The sequence below is a fragment of the Mizuhopecten yessoensis genome, unplaced genomic scaffold (assembly GCF_002113885.1).
Source record: "Mizuhopecten yessoensis strain PY_sf001 unplaced genomic scaffold, ASM211388v2 scaffold6863, whole genome shotgun sequence".
In the NCBI taxonomy this organism is placed as follows: domain Eukaryota; kingdom Metazoa; phylum Mollusca; class Bivalvia; order Pectinida; family Pectinidae; genus Mizuhopecten; species Mizuhopecten yessoensis.
Genome location: NW_018406762.1, coordinates 736,213 through 758,147, shown reverse-complemented (window position 1 = coordinate 758,147; position 21,935 = coordinate 736,213). Strand labels below are relative to the sequence as shown.

Genomic DNA, 21,935 nt, shown 5'->3' with positions numbered 1-21,935 from the left:
GCCAATCAACAACTACATGTGCCAGTGATTTTAGCCAATCAAATCGGTCGTTGTTCAGACATCCAACACTTTTTTGTACATAGGCTCTTGACACATATCCATTTGTACAGTCCTAGAATAATGTTGTCTATTTGTTATACCAACGACCATTATATTTATAGTATGTCTTGCCCCTGTGCGTTTACAGGCCAACCAATTGTCCTATTTAAAAAAAAAAGATTTTTCAAATGGTGTCTCGCAAACCTGTTTTAATCTAAAGCTACTATTCTTTGGAAATGTAGAAAAGTGGTTAACCTTCACAACCCTCGCTGGTCGATTCGTGAAACAGTACGATGTTTGTTTGAACCATGGGTTAACCAGTGCACAGTATGAGATTTCAACCAACAGATATGATACATTCTATGTTGGCTCTCCTCTCATTGTTAATGTATACGTATGTACAAACGGGGCCTCCATTTGTTCAGAAATCTACCAATTGTTTAAGGAATAACCGTTACTATTTTCGGGGGTTATACGGTATATACAAAACAAAATACTGTTTGCCCTTAACAGAAAATCACAGACTGTATTTATCAGTTACCGACAAAGGAGTTCGGAAGGAGATATGTCCAGCTTTTGGAGAGAGAGAAGGTATAAACTCATCCAGCGATCTCCGAACGAAATTTCACGAGACCCGTTCAGCGAGCTCGGGGACCTTGTCATTACTCTGTATGTTTTCAATACACCCTTTATCTCGATCAGGAAGAAAAACACATAATATTTGAGACAGTATGTCCTGTTTACTCAGATTTCATATTTTTTATTCTCTCTTTTCTCAGACACAGACAGTTCGCTCCATATGACCGCCATCTTAATTCGGCAGAGAACTGTTTACAGCGGAACCGATCAATCGCTTCCGGTGACCTATGACCATTTGTAGAAAGAGTGGTATAACTCTAACATACTAACCGGCGTCATATTTTCCAGCTCTTACTTCTTTGGGTCACACTCCCCATGGCTTCTTTGTATCCCACTCCTCAGCTCTTACATCCTTGTATCACACTCCATGGCTATTACGTCTTTCGATCACACTCCATAGGTCTTGCGTCTTTCGATCACACTCCATAGGCTTTACGTCTTTGGATCAGCCCCATTGCTCTCGTGACACCGGGTTAGACCCCAATGTTACAGATTTATCGATTAAACCAAACTACTTTTCTTTGTATTTCTACTGATAGTATTATTTGTTATATTCAATCATTCCATGTTATCAGAGAGGCAATTTTCTCACATATCCGTGCAATTCTTTCATATAGATATCAAATACATGACCTTTTGTGAGATTGTAGTGGGCGACTGATGTGGGTTTTCTTGTAAGTCCATTCTTTATGTATTAACTGAACTACAAATCTAACTTAAACATGATCTTCTTGCCATATCCGTATTCATACGATCCGAGGTTGTTTCTCTACGTTATTACGACTCTTTCCATCCAGATTGCCCGGAGGTTTCCATGTTAACTGACTTTTTCTCATACAATCTCAAATGACAAATGGCGGGTGTCAAAATAGTGTGGAACCTTTTTTGGAATGCAGATTTCAGATTATAACCATAAGGTGTCATACATCTATGAACCCACTAAACTGAATGTGTTTTCTACCCGTACCGGCCAAGGATCGTGGCATCCCCACTGTTCGCTTGACGGAATGTCGTTGCAGGGTTTCCGATTACTTACTGAAGCGTCCACGTGTTAGTAACACGTTCTGAGGCCAGCCGCAACACATTTCCATTGTCATAACAATTTGTAACACATTGTCATAACAATTTGTAACAATTTGTAACACATTGACATAACAATTTGTAACAATTTGTAACAATTTGTAACAAATACAATTTGTAACACATTGTCATAACAATTTGTAACAATTTGTATCAAATACAATTCGTAACACATTGACATAACAATTTGTAACAATTTGTAACACATTGACATAACAATTTGTAACAATGTGTAACAATGTGTAACAATGTGTAACAATGTGTAACAATTTGTAACAATGTGTAACAATGTGTAACAATTTAAATTCAAATGAGTTGGTAACACGCAAACTGTTATTTCGAATATCTGATTAAATATGAGTATTTTCGAGTTATATATTCGATGGTCTTTGTGAATCACAAATATAAACATTATACATTATATGGTTTTTAAATTCAATGAGTAAGAAAATATCACATCTGTATTAACGTTTATGTGGAAGAACTCTTATGATACGATATGCCGCAGACATAACATGGTTTCAAACGCAGATTTATTTTTTTCATTTACAAGGAACCCTTAAGACGTCTGTACATCGCTTGGCAAAACATTCTCATCAACATCGCTTACCACATTTCCCCTGATAGAAATCTAAATCGTCTCCGCAAATATCCCAAACATCTTCCCTATATACAGAGGTAGAGCTTTTGACACGCTGGTTTAAACGCCCATTGATCCATGAAGGCCCTAACCGACCCTTCACTCATTATTGTCGCCCCTTCAGTCTAATAATATCTAAACATGTATTATTACGTCTATTAGATTCTAACTCAGCCATTGCCTAAATTCAGTTAGACTCCGTCACTGATCAATTTGCTGGTGTGCTTCTGGGGTGTTTCCAAGGCGAATAACCAGTTTGACATGCGCATGCGTGTTGTACAGGGCTGTGACCAGATTTTGGTGAACTCCCCTACAAGTATACGCATATCGTTTTCGCGATAAATTCAAACCTGAACATTTGTTCAAAAATACAAACAGTCTTTAGATTTAAATAACTTGATAAGTGTACATACATATAGCTGAATTAATTCTTCATTTTGGAGGGATAGTTTTACTTGCAGCATATTTGTAGCGTTGACATACATGTATATAAGCATATTTTTAAAACCTTACCAGCCACAATTTTACCAACTGTGTCATCACGTTATTCTTTATTGCAATAAAAAAATAATATCAAAAAGCGTATTTTCAGTTTTTCTTATTTTGGCTATAATCAACGACTGTGAAATAGGAACGGTACAAGGCACCAGTTAGTAGTTCTTGATGTTGTCGCTTGGAAATCTACTTACAGTGTTTATTATTCCCAATATTTTGTAATGACCTATAGTTAATTATTCTACCCACCACTTTCAATATAAGGAATTGGCTAAAATTGTCAGGCCAAGCTCCTCTATTGACAGTTGAATTAAGAATAATGATGTAACAAGAGATGAAAAAGCACGGCAAGACCGGGGTTCGAACCCGGGACCCTCTGAACTAAAAACGGACGCTCTACCAATTGAGCTACCTGGTCGCCGACGATCGACACAGTCCGGTTCCGCTACATCCCTCCCTCCTTTTTTCTAAGTCTTCGCCCCCGAAGACACAACTATTTACAACCAAGGTTCGCGTCTCCCCTTGCCTAGCATACACCAAATGCTTGAAACATTGGTTGGTCACAGGCACCACTGTAACAGGAGATGAAAAATGCATGGCCAGACTGGGGCTCGAACCCGGAACCCTCCGAAGTCTAGACAAACACTCTCACCAATCGAGCTACCCGGACGCCGAGGATCGACCAAGTCTATTTCCGCTACAATGATATATTCCTGTTGTCATCTTTACCATGACTATCGAACGAGCTGACCATGACCAAACTGTATCACCAGTGCAAGGGAGTAGTGACTGACACTTATAGGCAATCCCTGTATAGGTTTGAGGGAAGCATTGGCATGCTATCATCTGAAGAGGCGACAAATATGGACCCCCCCCCCCCCCTGCAGAATCAGCGTTTCTTCTGTCTTCTGTTTCGGATACGTTTGACCTACTGACCCCATAGAATACTTGAGAACTCCATGGTGGGTTTTTTTCTCCTACATAATCTTTCTATTTGGCATTGGTTAACCAGACACCCGCTTTTATGGTACGATATTGTCCAAGCTCACGATATTGCACTGTACCAGATGTCTGTTTGAGTCACTGTTTCCGCTGGAGCGTCCTTAACAGCACCAATCTTTCCCTTAGCGTTATATCTGAAGGGTTTGTACTGTATCAGTCGATATTCGCCCCAGACAGGCAGATATGTATAGCGATTACACGGACGTTACTACCCTCTCTACCAGTACAGCACACCGGGTAGTGTTCATACACATCAGTTTAATTTGCGCGTGATAAAGCGATGCATTCGCTCGAACATTGTGAGGGAAATTAATAAAATAAGAATAAAACGTTGAATAACTACAGATGCAAGACTACTCATCAATATCAGAAGCCATTACGGCATCTAGACACGAATGTTCGACTGTTCTCGGTCGATATGTTACTGTCTTTCTTATATGTTCGCCCGAAGGGACGCTTGTTCGGAGAATCACTTTCTTTTTAATACATGACTGATATTAGTTAAGCTTTCAGCGAGATCAGGCTGACAGCGTAAAATTGTAAATCTAAGTTAAGGGAGCGGTAGTGGGCGTAGGACGGACAGCACAGGAGTGTTTAAGAGAGAATTTTAGAATTTTAGGAGTGTCATCAATATCAAACAAGGCGACAAAAGCAGTACTGCAGTGAATGATCAGTGCCAGCCGTGAATTTCTGTCTCACGACAACGCCAAGCTTGTCGACTTGTTTCGTTTAAATTAACTTGTCATTAGTCTGTGCAATATGGGTGAGCTATGCCCACAAAGCACCAGCAATTCACGTCTGTCATTGCATTTCCATTAAACTCCCTGATTGCTTCTCAACAACAAGGTTTCTTCTCACATGCGTAATTGTACGAATCCTGAAATATCGTGGTTAAAATCTCCTTAAAGAATGTAACACTGGAACTATCCCTTCCTGCCTCGTATAACTTTGACAACGTAGGGAATCCCAGGGCAAATTACTGCACACAAAAAAACAACCCGAATTATGATAACATTACACCGTTAATATGACCGACCTTCACTTGTTATCAGCTGAAGGTCTTTCCAGTTTCGAGGAGATGGAGATGTAGTGATAAATCACTTTCATTCACAGACGGAAAGATACGGAACAGCGCGTTTACTGTGGAATGTGAAAATGTGTGTCAGGTTTAAAAAAGGAAATGAAGCAATATCGAACGGCCGATTTATTCTTTGCCATAAAATAGAGCAATTTTCTCAAAACCTCATTGTCAACAGGAAATTTTCATTAAGATGTTATAAAGCTTCCTAACCTCTCCCACCTTAAAACACTGTGCCACACACCGTGTCAGTATCTTATTTTAACTGACATTGTCATTGTCTATTAACCTTTTGTTGTTGTACCTTGTCCTCAGTCCTACCTCTATTGCATCTGTATTTCACTCTTAACATTCTTTATCAAACAGTACTAGATTAACACACTTCTTAACTCATTCACCCCTGAAGTCTCATAATGAACTATTCCAACATTTGAATTGGAAGATTTAAAATATGTCCTCAGGGGTGGATGAGTTAAAAATATCATGACGAACCTTTTAAGCAGCACTTGATATTAAATAATTAACGGTTTGAAGTGCTGTTGCAAAAACCTTGAACCAAGTCTCTCGCTGGCTTCAACCATGTGAAAGACAAGTTCTTGTTAGGAAAAACGTCAGGGAATTCAAGGAGGACAAGGAAATCAATTGTCGTGATAATATTAATGGATGGGAGCAGAGACAAAGGATCCGTGAAGGACGTTTATCAAATAAAAAAAATCCCATGCACGCATCATTCTTATCAATTTTGAAGACAAAGGGATTTTTTTTAAAAAGATGTTTTCAAAATATGCTTTTAAATCGATCTAGAAAATCATTTATATACGGGCACAATTGTATCTGACTATATTTAAACACATTATAAGTAAAACAAATGAAAGACGACATTCAAACTGCTATTTGCCTATTAGACATAATCTATGGAACGCGGTTATACATACAATGTGCCACCTCCCTTTGTCTGAAGGTGGCAGAGAATGAAACCAGCTTTTACTTACACGTATTCTGTATTGAGCGCGCGCAAACAACACTGCGTCCGTAAATTGTGATTCTAGGCCGGTATTGACTCATCTGGCCAATAAAACTATAGAAATTATGGTTGTATACGAGTCAGAAAGCTGACGGTCGAGCGTTGGTCCGAGGATGGGTCAATAATGGTAGTGCTTTGTGGTTTAGGTATAAATCGACGTATTGTCTCAAAACAGGATATTTGCACGCCACTGGGTTTTATAGTTTCGTTCACCATCACTCTTTTCCTTTGCGTTTCCTGAACATCTAGACATTTGTTAAATGGAAGATACGTAAGAAATAAGTATATTCGTTTCTTGTACGAGCTCTTAAATAAAGTACAAGAAACGTTTTTTCAAATATGTTTCTTTTGTTCTTGGAAACAGATCCATTTTATTTAATAACAAAAGGAGATCTACTTTTAATTTATGAAAATACTAAATGAGGAAAAAGTGTTATTGGAATTATCGAAGATTTGCTGATGTTTCAGAACCTCTATCACACAACATATTGGATCTTGCGGACCAAGTTCATTAACCTCACTAAAAATATGCTTTTTATTTGACGTTTATCTACGAATTTTATTAAGTTGTTAAAGAATGTACCTTTACAGGTCCAACAACTAAAGTTACCTTTAAATGGAACAGTGTGGATTGTATAAAGGGTTGTATACACTCAAATGATTGAATTTTCACGAACACTCACGAGAACTCACAAGAACTCAAATGAAATGGATTATCAACCCGAATGTACTGATATTTGTAAATACAATGGTGATCTAAAATTTAATATAAACTTTTGTCAACTTAGAAACTGTGCCAGTAACTTGAATTCAGATCTATTTGAATCTCACCTAATTGATACCCCTGCCTGCTTATGTAGTTCTCCTGTTGAGGATTGTGATCACTTCCATTGTACTCTGTATACTAATCAAAGGCAAATTCTCCTGAACTCCATTTCTGCTCTTAATGACATTATTCAATTAAATACTCAGACTTTTCTTTATGGATGTCGAAGACTCGATATCAATATGAATATAAGTATTTTGGAGATGGTTCAGAGATTCATTAAAGATACAAGACGCTTTAACTAGATTACACTTACTGGTTTATCTATTTTCACATGTCTTTGCTGTGTGGAATGATACCAGCACATACTTGTACTATGTGCTGTCCACCAGCATCATTTTAATTGCCATTTTTTGTAAAATCTAGTTTTTGTACAACAATTTAAAAAATATTAATGACATGCAAATATCAATATTCATGTACATAATATACATGTTTTATCATTACTTCAATTCAATATGATGTGTGTAAACTGTTTATAACTGTAAGGAGAGGCGCTCATAGGCTTTGCCTGTTACCCAATTCATTTGTATCTAAGATCTGAACAATAAATATTCTGAAATGAACTCATGATAACTTACGAGAACAGATATAGAATATACTTATCATCAAGAGTTAGATACCCTGTTTCTCCTATGATACAGAAAATTAATTTGTGATGTCAGACGGCGTGAGGATTTTTCACACTGTGAACCAGCATGCAAAATATACATGTAATGGTGAAAGTGCTATTTCCCACAGAAAGAATATATAGCAAGAATATATAGCAAGAATATATAGAAAGAATGTGACATTAAATAAATAGAGGTTACACAACGAGTGGTTGTTGAATATGGTATTTATTTCACTCGAGTTAGTTAATTTGCAAAAGTTACAAAAGACACGAGCTTTAGCGAGTGTCTTTCTGTAACTTTTGAAAATTAACTAACGAGAGTGAAATGAATACCATACTCAACAACCACGAGTCGTGTGATCTGTTTCTACCACAATCTCATGATCAGTCGGAAATTACATACACACGTGTTTGTTGACAAGGCTGGCGTAGTGATATGACCCATATGTAAAGAGTCACTCATTAATATTAAAAAACTTTTTGTTTTTACAAATTTAATTATTGTCAAAATTAATGTTTCGGCAACAACTTCGTGAAAAAATAAAACAGATGAACGACTTTAAATATTGAGAGTAGCAGTATTGCATTAATTTATATAAATTAACCACGGACTATATGCGCGTAAGCACATCGTACGAAGTCTGCCTCCCGCCAAGTGATGAACCGTTGTAGACGAACTTATCGCTGTCAATATCCAAAACCATAGGCCTACGTTTCTTCTTGACATGGTTGACGTTTATAGTGAAAGTTCAGCCATAGTCAGACCGTCTAAATAGCGATAACGGGACGTTGGGAGAACGAAATATTTCCCGACACTGACAGATCTTGTTTTGGTTTCACGACCTGGACACGCGACGGTGTGACGTCGAAACGATATCGAGCGTCTGTAGCAGTTTTGCCTGAAACTAGCGATCAAATCTTTAAGTATCATCTTTTAATATTCAAAGTCACCAACATTTATCGGATGTTGACAGCCGACGACGTAAACAAAACAGCAGGTGGCAAAAAGCACGTGGAAAAAGTCTTCCCGGTCAAAGTTCATCTTCTCGACCAATCAAAACTCTTGAAGGTCATATACCACGTGTGGTGTATAACTCATATTTATCTAACAGTCTGCGTGTTTATACAATGATCTGAGAGTGGAATAACACAGCGTATTGTGGTAGAAACTCAGTTACAAAATATTGAGAATATTCATTTTCCATCATGACAGCCTGTTATATTGGTAATATACACACGGATCGATATGGAGCCATTGGTACCGCCTGGTGTTACATTGGTATCAATATTTACCTTATCTACTAGTATGACAGGAGTGTCTTCATCTGAACATAATAGCGACGGGATTTGGCCCAAGTTTTACAACTTATGCAAACCTGTTTCCCTAGTACCCATTTAGGGACACACGGACATGGAGACAGAGAGACAAAAGAAAAGAGAAATAGGACAGACAAATGGAGGAAGGATGAGGGGAGATTATAAAACTAGTTATAATGTAAGTGTGTTTGATACGGTCCATTGGGAAACGAAACATGTGTCACCTGTTTTCTACGACTTTTTAAGTGCGTTCTCTGCGTGAAAGTTGTCTGTATAATACACACCTGTTACGTTGTAATTCTATATAGGGAACAAACTCATAGAAAAAACAAACGATCGATGATGTCAACATTTAAAAATAAGAATATAATTGTATAGAGGTTTTAACCGGGATGTCAGTATGTTCTCGCATCTTGTATACCTGTCAAGTACAATATGTCATTGCATGAATAAAGTTTAGATTGTTTTCATAGAAAATTGTATTTCAATTCGCATGCATTATATATATTTGCTTTAAAACATATTTTGATAAAACATATGTTTTCATGTTCGTTAGAGACAATAACCTCTTAATTGTTCCAGCATTATGAATTAGATACAGAACTACACAAGCTTCATAACACATTCAATATACTTCAAATCACTAATGCTTTGCGCTCATTTATCTTAGTGAACTGGCCTCATCTTAGAATTACCTCTTTTCTTAATCTTGAATACAAGAATGTACTTAAACATGTTAATATAAAATTAATTGTTCGCGTGAGCCTTGAATTTGTGATAAACTTTTAACGCGAATTTGCGCGAAAATAAATACCCACGAAATATGAAAGCTCGACATTAATCGGTACAACCTCTTTTACCGTCACATCATCATTATAACCTGCTGCAGCCATCAATTCATCGCATGTTCATGTAATCGATTCCTCTAAAACAATCAAAATGTTAAAAAAACATTTTTCATAAAATGTATTTAAGAGGGTATTTTCCTAAGCACACATGCTATATGGCGATTACACAGAAGAAATATAAACTAGTTTGATTATGTATTGCACGAATTGCACGCTTGATGTTTTGCAGCATGCAAACTGCTATGAAAAATATCACCTAAACTGAAAACATCGGACCTCAAGTCAGCTATATTCTTCTTTGATACATAACAGAGGTGGCTTTATTTTACAACGCTGAGATCGATAGTGAGAACGTTTGTCAAAGCTAACAACTCACCCGGCTTTCTTAAGGATAGTTAACTTATCGACAAGTTACTTTAAAACAAGAAAAAGTAGCAAAGTTGTTGGACACCAAATCCTACAAAATCATCAAAATCCCTCAGTGACAGAAGCCACCTGACTGTCGAAACTTCCATTTATATTTTGCTATGCATACGCTCACGTAAATCTGCTGTTTACTGCTATCATCTGTTAAGATTTCCAAACAAATAATATCAATTGTTTACTTATGTAGTTATGTTGCAAAGGTTCCCCAAACCAACAACTTATTCTTCCGTACACGCTGAGAGTGTCAGAATAAGTTGGCCGAAGTGTTAGAATAAGTTGGCCGAAGTGTCAGAATAAGGTGGCCGAAGTGTCAGAATAAGGTGGCCTGAATGTCCGAATATGGTGGCCGAATTGTCAGAATAAGGTGGCCGAATTGTCAGAATAAGTTTGCCGAAGTGTCAGAATAAGTTAACCGAAGTGTCAGAATAAGTTGCCCGAAGTGTCAGAATAAGGTGGCCCGAGTGTCAGAATAAGTTGGCCGTATTGTCAAAATAAGCTGGCCGTATTGTCAGAATAAGGTGGCCGAAGTGGCAGAATAAGGTGGCCGAATTGTCAGAATAAGGTGGCCGAATTGTCAGAATAAGTTGGCCGAAGTGTCAGAATAAGGTGGCCCGAGTGTCAGAATAAGGTGGCCGTATTGTCAAAATAAGTTGGCCGTATTGTCAGAATAAGGTGGCCGAAGTGTCAGAATAAGGTGGCCGAATTGTCAGAATAAGTTGGCCGAATTGTCAGAATAAGTTGGCCGAATTGTCAGAATAAGGTGGCCGAATTGTCAGAAGAATTGTCAGAATAAGTTGGCCGAATTGTCAGAATAAGTTGGCCGAATTGTCAGAATAAGTTGGCCGAAGTGTCAGAATAAGTTAACCGAAGTGTCAGAATAAGGTGGCCGAAGTGTCAGAATAAGGTGGCCCGAGTGTCAGAATAAGGTGGCCTGAGTGTCAGAATAAGGTGGCCCGAGTGTCAGAATAAGGTGGCCGAATTGTCAAAATAAGCTGGCCGTGGTGTCAATCTTACCTGACCGAATTGTCAAAATAAAGGCTGGCCGGAGTGTAAGCTGACCTAAGTGTCAGCATGAGATGGCCTAAGTGTCAGAATAAGTTGGCCGAATTGTCAGAATAAGCTGATCATAGAGTCAGATTATGACAGGCAGGCATAACGCATACTTTTATGTTTTAATATTGTTAGCATAATATAGGCTACTTTGTCATTTCCCCTTTTAACTTTCTGTCTTCTTCCAGTAGTGTTTTATGTAATAACATATTGATGTGTAGTGTCGCTATCACAATGTTATTGAACAATTGTTGAGGAGAGAGTTTTTATGAGTTGCTATAAATCATGCCTAATCCTCTTGTTAACTTTTCGGAGTATTAAACGTTGTTAGAGCTGAGATTGTTGGCTGCTGATGTGATCGAGTACAACCACGGACCTGAAACAGCCAGAAACTATAAATAATTGGTAACAATAGAGAAAAATAGACAATTATCTGTACTTCAAATGTAGTCTGAGTTTGGTTTGGCTTGTGTGACATTTACTCGCAGTTATCAGAGAATAACTAAACAAATATATTCTGAATGAAATGGTGCAAATCGTAATTACAATTATACCTCTCCATGGGCCCAGGATAGTGCAGACTATCCCAATAATACATTGTTATTTCTGCATAAACAAGTGACACACGAAATACCGTATGTACAACATCGGGCATGTATTTTGAGATAAATAAAATCTCATCACCGATGCTTAAGACAAAAATGCTCATTTGAAAAAGAAGTTTAACCATTTACAAGATTATAGTCAGAAAATGATGATGAACACACATCACTACACAATTTAAATCAAGACAATTATGTGAGGGAAGACACAGACAAACAATGGACGGTATTGTCCTAAAATAGACGTACATTGATGTGGCAAGGTTTCTATTGGCCATAACAGCATCTATGACAAGAAATGTACAGTCAAAACAGTGGCGTAGCATACATGTAATTTCTTGTTTAGTGATTAATATGGACCGTATGTATCAATCGTAAAAAGGAAAGAATGAAAAAAAATCTTCTTGAAAATTTTAGTCTGATAAAAACGTTTACAAATCTCCAAGGTTTATGTAGAATTCTAAATAAAACTATTAGTTAGTTAAGTACAAACACTTATATTATTCAAATAAAAAGTCACGTTTTACTTTTTAAAATCAGACTTAAAGGATTTCTTAGAATATGAGAGATTGCTTCTAGGGCCTTGTAGAATTCGATTTTTGTTCAACCTAAAAGAGGGGGAACTCCCCTTCCCAAACCCCACCTCATCCGGCGCTACGCGCCTCGGACGCCCGACCCCCTGTAAATATTCACTCCGAAAAATGATTTGCTACGCCACTGCAAAACAAGAAATGCAAAGAACAAAGTAACTCAGTTTGCACGTTTAACAGTTCCTATTGTCATTCCTTTCCTTTGCTAACACAACTTACATTTTGTACTTACACTGGTGAAAAAACGAAAGGACCTAGGGAGGTTTTCACCTGTTGTGGGGAGCCTCTTGTCAGAAAAGGTAAGGTTGGTCTTACACATAATATGTATGTCACTGAATTGTTTGTTTTGCATATAAATTTTCCGTAAACTTTGTTAATTTATCGATTGGAAATATACTTAGTCATATAATGCAAAAAGGGACAGTAAGCTAACTTTAGATACGCGACAGGAAATGGTGACAGGTGTGGGAGTAGTGTCTGGTTTAAACCCGGCAGTTTTAGAAGACTCGCAGTATAACGACAGTCACTGGAGAAGGGTTTGGCCGTCACTACACAACCGTATAGCTCTATAGGTTTATCATAGAATGGATCATATGTCCGTGTCTAGCCTGTAACAATACTGACAAGGGGGGAAATGGATACATAGCTATAGCCAAAACATATAGCCAGACAATTATATTCTTTTTTTTTTGGAGCGAATCGTGTAAGTATTGAATGTATGGTCAACATGGATCGTTTTCGTGTATATAATGTTATAATGTTTCAATTTAGGGAATCGCTGTGTCACAATACATGTATAATATGGCAATAAAATGCATCATTTCAATCAAATTTGGTTTATAGACGGTCGGCTGGCGCAGTGGACAGCACACTTGCCTTTCACCAAGACGGCCAGGGTGCAATTCCCCGATTGTAAGTGAAAACGTATGGGGTCACCTGCCCGACCACGTGGGTTACCCTGCACTATATAAGTTGTTAAAACTCCAGCCATAATTGTTTTGAAATAAATAAAGTGCTATCTAGATTTAACTGAGACATGTATATATCTTGTGTATCCGCTTTATCGATATATCAATTTTTGTGAAACTTAATCGTGACATTGGATACGTTTGGGCAATATTTCCAATGCGTGAATTTCTATAATGGTTAGGACAAAACGTCAATTCAGAGAACGATTATAATAATGATATTGTATCAATTTAATAAATACAATAATACAATGCATCAGTGATAAGTAAACACAATGAAAACCAGAAAACCGAGCCACCTATTCTTTCGGCTGGGTTATTCAGGCAAATGTGTATAGAAAATGTCCTTCTGTCCCCTAGAAACTTACCTGATATAAAGACACTACCGTATTAGTGGTGACTGGATTAATGAGACCAGATAATGAAACAAACCGGATTAGTGGAGGTTAGATTAACGAGGCTTGATAGTGACACAACCAGGTAAGTGGAGATTAGATTAACGAGGCTGGATAGTGACACAACCAGGTAAGTGGAGGTTAGATAAACGAGGCTTGATAGTGACACAACCAGGTAAGTGGAGATTAGATTAACGAGGCTGGATAGTGACACTACCAGGTTAGTGGTGGCTGGATAAACGAGGCTTGATAGTGACACAACCAGGTAAGTGGTTGCTGGATTAACGAGGCTTGATAGTGACACAACAAGGTTAGTGGTGGCTAGATTAACGAGGCTTGATAGTGACACAACCAGGTTAGTGGTGGCTAGATTAACGAGGCTTGATAGTGACACAACCAGGTTAGTGTTGGCTGGATTAATGAGGCTTGATAGTGACACAACCAGGTTAGTGGTGGCTAGATTAACGAGGCTTGATAGTGACACAACCAGGTTAGTGGTGGCTAGATTAACGAGGCTTGATAGTGACACAACCAGGTAAGTGGTGGCTTGATTAATGATGGTAGATAGTGACACAACCAGGTTAGTGGTGGCTGGATTAATGAGGGTAGATAGTGACACAACCAGGTTAGTGGTGGCTGGATAAATGAGGATAGATATTGTCACAACCAGGTTAGTGGTGGCTGGATTAATGAGGGCAGATAGTGACACAACCAGGTAAGTGGTGGCTGGATTAATGAGGCTAGATAGTGACACAACCAGGTTAGGGGGGGCTGGATAAATGAGGATAGATATTGTCAAAACCAGGTTAGTGGTGGCTGGTTTAATGAGGGCAGATAGTGACACAACCAGGCAAGTGGTGGCTGGATTAATGAGGGTAGATAGTGAAACAACCAGGTTAGTGGTGGCTGGATTAACGGGGGTAGATAGTGGAACGACTGGATTAGTGGTGGCTGGTTTAACGAGTGTAAATAGTGGAACGACTGGATTAGTTGTGGCTGGATTAACGAGTGTAGATAGTGGAACGACTGGATTAGAGGTTGCTGGATTAACGAGTGTAGATAATGGAACGACTGGATTAGTGGTGGCTGGATTAACGAGTGTAGATAGTGGAACGACTGGATTGGTGGTGGCTGGATTACCGAGTGTAGATAATGGAACGACTGGATTGGTGGTGGCTGGATTAACGAGGGTAGATAATGGAACGACTGGATTAGTGGTGGCTGGATTAACGAGTGTAGATCGTGGAACGACTGGATTGGTGGTGGCTGGATTACCGAGTGTAGATAATGGAACGACTGGATTAGTGGTGGCTGGATTAACGAGGGTAGATAGTGGAACGACTGGATTAGAGGTGGATGGATTACCGAGTGTAGATAATGGAACGACTGGATTGGTGGTGGCTGGATTAACGAGTGTAGATAGTGGAACGACTGGATTAGAGGTGGCTGGATTAACGAGTGTAGAAAGTGGAACGACTGGATTAGTGGTGGCTGGATTACCGAGTGTAGATCATGGAACGACTGGATTGGTGGAGGCTGGATTAACGAGTATAGACCAGGTTAGTGTTGGCTGGATTAATGAGGCTTGATAGTGACACAACCAGGTTAGTGGTGGCTGGATCAATGAGGATCGATATTTTTAGAACCAGGTTAGTGGTGGCTGGATCAATGAGGATCGATATTTTTAGAACCAGGTTAGTGGTGGCTGGATGAATGAGGATAGATATTGTCACAACCAGGTTAGTGGTGGCTGGATTAATGAGGGTAGATAGTGACACAACCAGGTTAGTGGTGGCTGGATTAACGAGTTTAGATAGTGGTACGACTGGATTAGAGGTGGATGGATTACCGACTGTAGATAATGGAACGACTGGATTAGAGATGGCTGGATTTACGAGGGTAGATAGTGGAACGACTGAATTAGTGGTGGCCTTGATAGTGACACAACCAGGTTAGTGGTGGCTGGATCAATGAGGATCGATATTTTTAGAACCAGGTTAGTGGTGGCTGGATCAATGAGGATCGATATTTTTAGAACCAGGTTAGTGGTGGCTGGATCAATGAGGATCGATATTTTTAGAACCAGGTTAGTGGTGGCTGGATCAATGAGGATCGATATTTTTAGAACCAGGTTAGTGGTGGCTGGATCAATGAGGATCGATATTTTTAGAACCAGGTTAGTGGTGGCTGGATTAATGAGGGTAGATAGTGACACAACCAGGTTAGTGGTGGCTGGATAAACGAGAGTTGATAGTGGAACGACTGGATTAGAGGTGGCTGGATTACCGAGTGTACATAATGGAACGACTGGATTGGGGGTGGCTGGGTTAACGAGTGTAAATAGTGGAACGACTGGATTAGGGGGGGCTGGATTAACGAGTATAGACCAGGTTAGTGTTGGCTGGATTAATGAGGCTTGATAGTGACACAACCAGGTAAGTGGAGATTAGATTAACGAGGGTTGATAGGGACACTAGCAGGTTAGTGGTGGCTGGATAAACGAGTGTAGATACTGGAACGACTGGATTAGTGGTGCCTGGATTAACGAGGTTAGATAGTGGAACGACTGGATTGGTGGTGGCTGGATTAACGAGTATAGATAGTGGAACGACTGGATTAAAGGTGGATGGATTACCGAGTGTAGATAATGGAACGACTGGATTAGTGATGGCTGGATTTACGAGGGTAGATAGTGGAACGACTGGATTAGTGGTGGCTGGATTAAAGAGTGTAGATAGTGGAACGACTGGATAAGAGGTCGCTGGATTAACGAGTGTAGATAGTGGAACGACTGGATTAGGGATTAACGAGTGTAGATAGTGGAACGACTGGATAAGAGGGTGCTGGATTAACGAGTGTAGATAGTGGAACGACTGGATAAGAGGGTGCTGGATTAACGAGTGTAGATAGTGGAACGACTGGATTAGGGATTAACGAGTGTAGATAGTGGAACGACTGGATTAGGGATTAACGAGTGTAGATAGTGGAACGACTGGATTAGGGATTAACGAGTGTAGATAGTGGAACGACTGGATTAGGGATTAACGAGTGTAGATAGTGGAACGACTGGATAAGAGGGTGCTGGATTAACGAGTGTAGATAGTGGAACGACTGGATAAGAGGTCGCTGGATTAACGAGTGTAGATAGTGGAACGACTGGATTAGTGGTGGCTGGATTAACGAGTGTAGATAGTGGAACGACTGGATAAGAGGTTGCTGGATTAACGAGTGTAGATAGTGGAACGACTGGATTAGTGGTGGCTGGATTAACGAATGTAGATAGTGGAACGACTGGATTAGGGGTTGCTGGTCTGATGAGGCTCGGCTGTGTACTATCAAAATATTATCACATACCGGTGATGGTACAATCCTTTCATGAGTCAGTTATAAAGGTTGTTTTTAACCCGGTGACGCAAGAGAAGGGCATACAAGATTACGAATATAGTTAAGTACCAATATCATTTCAACCCTGGTCGATTTTTGACAACTCCTGAGACAGGCATCGGAGACAAGTGACAACACAGCACTGTCGGTACAGGGAGGCTGATAGCAGCACAGGGTACATAGGAGATGTGTAAATATAGATACTTTAATGCTACAAATGTGTAGCCTGATTGTTAGTGTGTGAAGGTGCGTGTGCGACATACAGTTGTGTATTAATGCCTTCGTCGTAACACATAGATAACAGAGTGAACAGGGACACGACAAGGATGGTCGCGCTAGAGTAGAGCAAGGGACACGACAGGAATGGTCGCGCTAAAGAAGAGAAAGGGACACGACAGGGATGGTCGCGCTAGAGAAGAGAAAGGGACACGACAGGAATGGTCGCGCTAGATTAGAGAAAGGGACACGACAGGAATGGTGGCGCTAGAGTAGAGAAAGGGACACGACAGGAATGGCCGCGCTAGAGTAAAGGAAGGGACACGACAGGAGTGGTCGCGCTAGAGTAGAGAAACGGACACGACAGGGATGGTCGCGCTAGAGGAGAAAAAGGGACACGACAGGAATGGGCGGGCTAGAGTAGAGGGAGGGACACGACAGGAATGGTCGCGCTAGAGTAGAAAAAGGGACACGACAGGAATGGTAGCGCTAGATTAGAGAAAGGGACACGACAGGAATGGTCGCGCCAGAGTAGAGAAAGGGACACGACAGGAATGGTCGCGCAAGATTAGAGAAAGGGACACGACAGCAATGGTCGCGCTAGAGTAGAGAAAGGGACACGACAGAAATGGTCGCGCTAGAGTAGAGAAAGGGCCACGACAGGAATGGTCGCGCTAGAGTAGAGAAAGGGACACGACAGGAATGGCCGCGCTAGAGTAAAGGAAGGGACACGACAGGAGTGGTCGCGCTAGAGAAGAGAAACGGACACGACAGGGATGGTCGCGCTAGAGTAGAAAAAGGGACACAACAGGAATGGTCGCGCTAGAGTAGAGGAAGGGACACGACAGGAATGCTCGCGCTAGAGTAGAGAAAGGGACACGACAGGAATGGGCGCGCTAGAGTAGAGGAAGGGGCACGACAGGAGTGGTCGCGCTAGAGTAGAGAAACGGACACGACAGGGATGGTCGCGCTAGAGGAGAAAAAGGGACACGACAGGAATGGTCGCGCTAGATTAGAGAAAGGGACACGACAGGAATGGTGGCGCTCGATTAGAGAAAGGGACACGACAGGAATGGTCGCGCCAGAGTAGAGAAAGGGACACGACAGGAATGGTCGCGCAAGATTAGAGAAAGGGACACGACAGCAATGGTCGCGCTAGAGTAGAGAAAGGGACACGACAGCAATGGTCGCGCTAGAGTAGAGAAAGGGACACGACAGCAATGGTCGCGCTAGAGTAGAGAAAGGGACACGACAGGGATGGTCGTGCTAGAGTAGAGAAAGGGACACGACAGGAATGGGCGCGCTAGAGTAGAGGAAGGGGCACGACAGGAGTGGTCGCGCTAGAGTAGAGAAAGGGACACGACAGCAATGGTCGCGCTAGAGTAGAGAAAGGGACACGACAGAAATGGTCGCGCTAGAGTAGAGAAAGGGCCACGACAGGAATGGTCGCGCTAGAGTAGAGAATGGGACACGACAGGAATGGTGGCGCTAGAGTAGAGAAAGGGACACGACAGGAATGGGCGCGCTAGAGTAGAGGAAGGGGCACGACAGGAGTGGTCGCGCTAGAGTAGAGAAAGGGACACGACAGGAATGGTTGCGCTAGATTAGAGAAAGGGACACGACAGGAATGGTGGCGCTCGATTAGAGAAAGGGACACGACAGGAATGGTCGCGCCAGAGTAGAGAAAGGGACACGACAGGAATGGTCGCGCTAGATTAGAGAAAGGGACACGACAGGAATGGTCGCGCTAGATTAGAGAAAGGGACACGACAGGAATGGTCGCGCCAGAGTAGAGAAAGGGACACGACAGGAATGGTCGCGCTAGAGAAGAGAAAGGGACGCGACAGGAATGGTCGCGCTAGAGTAGAGAAAGGGACACGACAGGAATGGTCGCGCTAGAGCAGAGAAAGACAAAGATCAACGTCTAAATGATATTCTGAACAATGCCCTCTAAGCTGAAAGCGAGGAAGGAAGGCTTCCACGCTGCGGGGAACTCGACTGTATTGTAATATACATGTGAGCTATATCGGGTAAAAATATTTTGTATACAGAAAACCTAGATTCAGCAGATCACTCCAATCCTATTTTATACATCACATTTTAGAAACTAATAGTTTCGTATCCCGGTATCGCGATGAGATTTTCTTAGTTGCCAACATTCGATTGTATGAACTGAATAATTCTTAGTTTATTTTTCCTCGTGGAACCCACATGCATCGAGGCGTTATTTGGTTTGGAATATTTCAGGCATAGACTTTCATTATTTTAATTGCCTTAAAAAGAATGAAATAAATATTTGAGTTATTTCATCTTAAGCCCTTGTGGTCGGCACTGGATAGCGCACTGAACTTTTACCATAGTGACCGGGGTTCGATACCCTGATCGGATGTGAAAAGGCACGGAGTCACCTGCCAGGATCTGTTTGTTTTCTACGGATAACCCCTGCGCGCTACCATCCAGGCCAACAAAAGTGATTAATATAAGTTCATAGAACGTTTTTCACAATGGTAAAATATATAAAGTTTACATCCGTAAAGCCTTCATAAGATTTCAGTATCTCTTTGAACTTATTGAAGGGTGTGATTTTTATAAAAACAAAATATGAACAGCAGCTTAACCAATCTGATGCATTTTTCTTGATTTGTTTGGCGTTCTGCATTGACATGTCTAACTTTTATTTAATTTAAATGTTGCGTATTCATAGTTTTTATTGCATACAGATGTTAACGAGACGCATTCAATATCAGTCGAACTACTGAGCAGCCGGAACTACTAATGCAAACGTATTTGGTTTAGCACACTCAAGTTAAAGTGCATTATCGAATTTTAACACATCAGTGCATCGATGAAATGACGCCTCCACAATAACTGTTTAGTAAACAATGTACAGAACACTTCAATTAGCGTCACATAAACACACTTGAGTCGCATTGTTGATGATACTTATGCAAGTCCTCAAAAAGAGGTTTTCATATGCATATATGAAAATTTAAGTGTAATATACTTAGTACAGTAAACAGTTGTTACCGTGACGTATACTTTTTATAGTTTAATTTGTAGCAGAGCACATTGAGGCAGGTTCTTCATTCCTAAATATACCTGGCCGTAATCAATTTTGTAAAATAATGTTGATATTTCTCACCATAAATAAAAAAAAAAAAAACACGTATAGTTCGCTGTGAAAATGCATCAGATAGTGTATTTTATAGTCGATATACAGTAGGCCTATTCAAAAAGACATTTTTTAACAATGAACAATGCCTTGTGGCACAGAGTATTTATCAATCAACAACAGCCCGATTTGTGAAAAATGTTTCTAGTAAGACAAGATAAGGTCAGTAGAGTAGGACTACTTGGTTGTAAATATTTGTCAATATACAGTTATTTACTAGTGGTAAGTGCTAGCTTCAGTACAGTAGAACTATTTGTGGTAAATATTCAAGATACAGTTGATTTACTAGTGCACGGTAAGTTGAGGTTTCAGTACAGTAAAACAGCTTGCGGTAATTTCAATACACAGTTGATCTAATAGTGGTAAATGTACGTTTCAGTACAGTAGAACTACCTGTGGTAAATATGCGTCAAGATACAGTTGATCTACTTCTGGTTAATGTACGTTTCAGTACAGTAGAACTACCTGTGGTAAATTCAATACAAAGTTGATCTAATAGTGGTAAATGCAAGTTTCTGTACAGTTAAACTACAAAATATACATTATACATTAGATCTACCTCTGTAGAACTACTATTAGTAAATACTATACAGTAGATTTACTAGCGGTAAGTGCTATTTTCAGTACAGTTGAACTACATGATATACATTATACATTAGATCTACTTCTGTAGAACTACTATTAGTAAATACTATACAGTAGATCCACTAGCGGTAAGTGCTATTTTCTGTACAGTTGAAACACTTGTAGTAAAGGTTGGCATTGTCTTTCGGTAAGAGACGTTATGTAGACAACAAAACTTTAATTACTGTACCTTCTATAGATACAAAAGAACTCGTTAATAAACTCTGTACTTACGTGTGGTTAATGTAAGGTAGAAACAGGCCGTAATATCCATGTCCGATTACGTCTGCCTTTCCCCATCATCCGGGTAACACACACAAACCTTAGGTAAGAAATCCTCCCCCGTTCGCGAAGTCATCCAGGCCGGGGATACGTTTAACACAACTCACAGGTTATATCATGGCGTATTACACTTTGTTAATCCGTGTTTCACCTCCTCATGACGTGTGCCCTCCCCCTGGTGGCATGGCGTTATATACACAGCTCTACCCAGTGTCCCTACCGTCGGCTATAACCAGTCGGCTAGCTCCAAGTTTCGATCGATGTTGTGCCAGCCTCAGCATCAGAAAGTATTCCTACACGGTTGTCTCCTCTTGACACAAGTTTGCAGTGTTTCCTATTACATACACAATGTGTTCATTGTTTGTTTCTTCGTTAACATGGCTTAGACGTACGTCGGGACGTCATTAAGACCCTGTATTTATTTGTGTGTGACGTTGTAAATATAAAATGTTATCGATGCACTAGCGAGGGTGTGAATGAACTTACTAGAATGGAATATTTGTTTAATGTATAAATCAATATGTAAGCATTGGCGTACTACGGATGGGATACATGCACACATACACACACACACTCAAACAAAACATAAAAAGTCTAATCAATATGTCAGTAATATATAAAGCAT

General features: G+C 40.1%; 1 protein-coding gene across 1 annotated transcript in view; it reads right to left on the bottom strand.

Annotated features, from left to right (window-relative positions):
- LOC110452748 overlaps positions 1 to 21,697 on the bottom strand; it is an 83,794-nt gene extending 62,097 nt beyond the window's left edge. Inside the window, exon 1 of the mRNA XM_021501408.1 lies at positions 21,263 to 21,697. Coding sequence (XP_021357083.1) covers positions 21,263 to 21,302 — 40 coding nt within the window. The 5' untranslated portion in view covers positions 21,303 to 21,697. The remainder of the gene's footprint in view (positions 1 to 21,262) is intronic.
- Between the last annotated feature and the right edge of the window lie 238 nt (positions 21,698 to 21,935).